At 43.2% G+C, this 4,375-nt stretch overlaps 1 protein-coding gene across 1 annotated transcript; it reads right to left on the reverse strand.

The window, feature by feature from the left end:
- Positions 1–2,325: 2,325 nt before the first annotated feature.
- Positions 2,326–3,384, reverse strand: LOC149162656 (uncharacterized). Its single transcript, XM_089435256.1, has one exon. The coding sequence runs from the start codon at positions 3,382–3,384 to the stop codon at positions 2,326–2,328; it is 1,059 nt and encodes a 352-aa protein (XP_089291382.1).
- Positions 3,385–4,375: the final 991 nt, after the last annotated feature.

Raw genomic sequence — 4,375 nt, forward strand, 5'->3', positions numbered from 1 at the left:
AACTCTGATGTTATAGCCTTTCTCCTGGAAAACCCTTCTATTTCGTGCCAACCAGATGCGCCATAGGAGGGTTAGAGGAATGGTATTCCATATCCTTTGCATCAATTTACTTCTTTTCTCTTTCCATGGACAATTCTTTCTCCATTTGTGAATTGTTTCTGCAATAGTTGCCTGAGGCTCCCATGGAGCATCCCCAATTGAGGCCATCTTTCTCCAGCATTCATCAGCAACCGGGCAATCTATAAACAAGTGTTGTATTGTTTCCTCTGACCTACAACAGTTCGGACATCTGGAAGGTCCCATTATGCCTCTTTTCTTTAAATTCTCTGCTATTAGTATTTTCCCTTTCAGGAGCAACCAAATGAAAAATTTGACTTTGGGGGGTGCTTCTGCTCTCCATACAAGGTTCCATTGGTTCCATATATCCTGTGGGAAGGTGCTGTCACATAGATGTTGGTGCCCCGCTTTTGCCATGTATTGAGTTCCTGTTGGGTCCCAACGATAACCATCTTGCTTGCCTTTCTGAATCGGAGCTTTGTTGTGAAGGAGGTTCTTTAAGGTAGCAAGACTGGTCTCTAGCTCCCTGGGGTAATCCGGGAATTTCCAACCTATCCATGCTTGGGAATGGTTGTCCCATTGTGATATTTGAGCTAAATACCATATTCCTTTTCCATTTAGCCAGTTTATGGCAGGGGTTGCCTCCATTTTTGATTCAATTGGATGCTGTCCTAGGATTCTGTCTGTGGAGAAATTGATGCTACTCCCCCCTCCTGGGACTTTTGAGATATTTTGAGACATAAAGGGTATGACTTTCTTGCAGAGTTGCCAAATTTTTGTACTATCTCTGTTGGGAATATTGGTTTCCAGAAGTTGTTTCCTTGAGTTGTTCAAGTATTTTTCCTCTAAAACCTTCTTCCACCATGCTGTAGGTCTTGTGATCATTCTCCATATTATTTTAGCTCCAAGAGCTAAATTCAGCAATTTTGGAGATCTTATTCCTAATCCTCCCTTTTCCTGAGACTGGATGACATTCTTCCAGCTGACAAGGTTGAATTTTCTTTTTTCCGTTTTCCCTCCTTGCCAAAGAAAATGTCTGAGAGCTCTTTCCATTTTATGATGGAAAACAGCAAGAGCTTGACATAAAGAAAAACGATAAATGGGAAGAGAGGCCAAACCTGAATTGAGAAGTACAAGCCGTCCTGCTGGGTTCAGCCACATGGTGCCCCATTGTTGGATTTTTCTCTTTATTTTGTCAAGGATTTCATTCCATGTGTCAGCTTTCAGCGGTCCCATACTTACTGGCATCCCTAGATAGGTGAAGTGGCTCCAGACAAGATTGTAGGAGACTCCTAATATACTTGCAATGCTATGGATGGTGTGAGTTGATGTATTCCAACCATATATGCAACTTTTTTGCTGATTGATCTTCCCTCCTGAGTATTCCATGAATTGGTCTAAGATCTTTTTAAAGTGCCTTGTTATAGTGGTGGACGCTCCTCCAATTAGAAGGGTATCATCCGCAAATTGAGAGTGGTTGATGTTCTTTGTTCCTTGCTCAAATTTGATGCCCGTGATTAAACCTATTCTCCTATTGAAGTCCAGGGTTTGGCTAAGGGTCTCGGCCATGAGGATAAACAAGTAAGGAGACAAGGGACAACCTTGTCTTAGGCCTCTAGAGGATTGAAAAGCAGCACACGGCCTCCCATTGATCAGAGGAGAGATCCAAGGTTCCGATATACAGGCTTTGATCATTGTGATGAAGGAGGGGTCAAAACCCATTTTGTAAAGGACAACAAATAGAAAGGAATGCCTTACCTTGTCAAAGGCATTGGCAAGATCTAGCTTTAGAACAAACCCTTTCTCCTTTCTGCTTATGCTTGAGTGGATAGCCTCTTGCACAAGTAGGATAGAGTCAAAAATGTGCCTATTGGGAAGGAAGCCTCCTTGGTTTTCTGAGATCAGAGAATGAAGATGGGGCTTGAGCCTAGATGACAAAATTTTTGTGATTATTTTGTATGCTGAGTTACATAAAGATATTGGCCGAAATCTTGAAAAAGTGGAAGGTCTATTCTCTTTTGGGATTAAGGCTAGGTAGGTAGAGTTGGTAAATCCCCCCATTTTGCCTTTCTTTAAAACCCAGTGTATCATCTTGATGAGATATTTTTTGATCATCTGCCAATGCTCTCTGTAAAAGCTGATTGGAAACCCATCAAGTCCTGGAGCTTTATCTGGGTGAAGACTCCAAATTGCTTTTTGGATTTCTTCTTCTTCTACTTCTTTCTTGAGGTTGCTGTTCATTTCTTGTGTGACTCCTTTGAACAGATGCTATAACAAACTTGAGTAGTCCTCCTCACCTTTATCCTCAGTCAGAAGGTTCTTGAAGTGATTGGTGGCTGCTTCCTCTATGGAGTCCTGAGTATTGTAGCTGTACCCTTCACTATCCTTAATTGTGCTCATAGTGTTTCTGGCCTTTCTAACTGTAGCCTGCTTATGAAAGTAAGAAGTATTTTTGTTTCCCTCCTGAAGCCAGAGCTGTCTTGACTTCAATCTCCATTTTGTTTCTTCGTCCTTTATAGTTTGTCTCAACTGAGAGTATAGTCTTGTTTCGTTCTCTTTGGCTTGCTGGGTCAGCCCAAAGGCTTCTATGTTTCGCTGCACTTCCTCTAGATCTTGCTTAATTTTCTTTTTGCTCAACTCAGGTTCTTGGTAATTGTTCTTTGCCCAATTTTTTAAAGCCTGTCTTACTTTCTTTAGTTTTGTCTCCCAGATATAAGTTGGGGAGCCTTCCACGTGTTGTATCCAAGCCTGCCGCACCACGTCGTTTGCTGCAGGGATACGATTCCAAATGGAACAGTATTTGAAGGGGAGAGGTCCTAGCTGGCATTGACTATGCAAAGTGAGCATTATTGGATAATGATCAGAGGCGGAGACATTGAGAATGTTTGACTGACCAGTAGTGAAAGTGGACAGATAATCTATGCTTATGAGGAACCTGTCAAGACGCTCCATGATATTGCCGACTCCTATTCTTCTGTTGCTCCAGGTGTATCTTCGATTCTTAGGCCTGATATCTACAAGGTCTTGCTCCTGCATAATGCTCTCAAGTCGATTTCTGAAAGGATCTGGGTTGAAATGTCCCCCTCTTTTCTCGTTTGCATGCAATACCAAATTTAGATCCCCTGCAATAATGAGATTGTTGTCTTGCTCTTCTTCTATACTAGCTTCCAAAGTGTTCCAGCATACTTCTTTCTCCCTATATTGATTTGGAGCATATATGTTGTAGATTACTACCGCTGCTCCATCTGTCTTACTTTCTAGATTAACACGGATCCAGTTCTGGTGTATTCTGGTGGAGTTACAGTTCCATTTATTACTGTCCCACATTGTTAGAATGCCGCTTGAAGCTCCTCTTGCTTCGCTTGCATATCCACTGTAACGCTTTTGCTGGTTGATGACTCTATTAATTTCTGATTGATCTTGCTTTGTTTCTTGGATAAGAACGATTTCAGGGTTTTCACTTTGAATTAGGTCCTTGAGGGCTACTATCTTGGAGGGGTGCCCTAATCCCCTACTGTTCCAGGATAGTATTTTCATCATGATTTACTGGTTACGTGGAGAGGTGCTCGCCTCTCTTTGCCCTTGTTATTATTTTCTTTGTCCGAGTGCCCAAGAATAAAGGATTCTATAGGAGTCTGAGAGCCCATTGCAATGTCTTTCTGGGTACTTTCTTCTCTCTATTGTTTGGCCGATTTTCTGCCAGGCCCATGTTTCTTTGGAACATCGCTGGGCGCTCCATGATCCTTTGATGAACTTCTGGTAATCCTGGTGGAGGGGGAGTCAGGGGAGGGGTGAGAAATGAGAGGGGGTGAGGGGTGGAGAGGAGGGTCAGAGGAGGGGAAATCAGGCACTGATTCTTCCTCAGAGAGGGATGCGAAGGGATTAGAGGATGGAGGGATGGGAGGATCGGGAATCCGAGGAGGAGAAGAAGGATGTTGAAGGGGGGGCTGCTGGGAGGAGGAAGAAGGATGCTGAAGGGAAGAGGGTTGGAGGGGAGGGTGCTAATGGGAAGGACCAGGGGCTTCAGAGTCCAAAGATTTGAGGGGAAGGGATGGTTTTTTCCTTTTAACAGTTTCCCATTGCCCATATTTCTCTTCTGGTTCAACATTAACTATTTTAGGGCATCTATTTGCAAAGTGACCATATTCGTGACATACCTTGCATTTGAAGGGTATTCGCTCGTAATCCAGCTGCTGAATATGGCACCAGTCATCTACTTTCAGTTTGATTGCTTCTGGCAGTCCTTGGCCCAGATCAACTTCAACGCAAATCCGCGCACAAGCCTGCATGTTGTCTTTGGGTTCACTGCGGTCTATGA

Source organism: Pinus tabuliformis, chromosome 5_2 (assembly GCF_031772625.1).
Source record: "Pinus tabuliformis cultivar Carrire ecotype Pingquan chromosome 5_2, CPIR1, whole genome shotgun sequence".
Classification (NCBI taxonomy): Eukaryota; Viridiplantae; Streptophyta; class Pinopsida; order Pinales; family Pinaceae; genus Pinus; species Pinus tabuliformis.

Coding starts and splice junctions, on each gene's coding strand:
- LOC149162656 (XM_089435256.1), bottom strand. CDS start 3,384: ATGTGGGACAGTAATAAATGGAACTGTAACTCCACCAGAATACACCAG.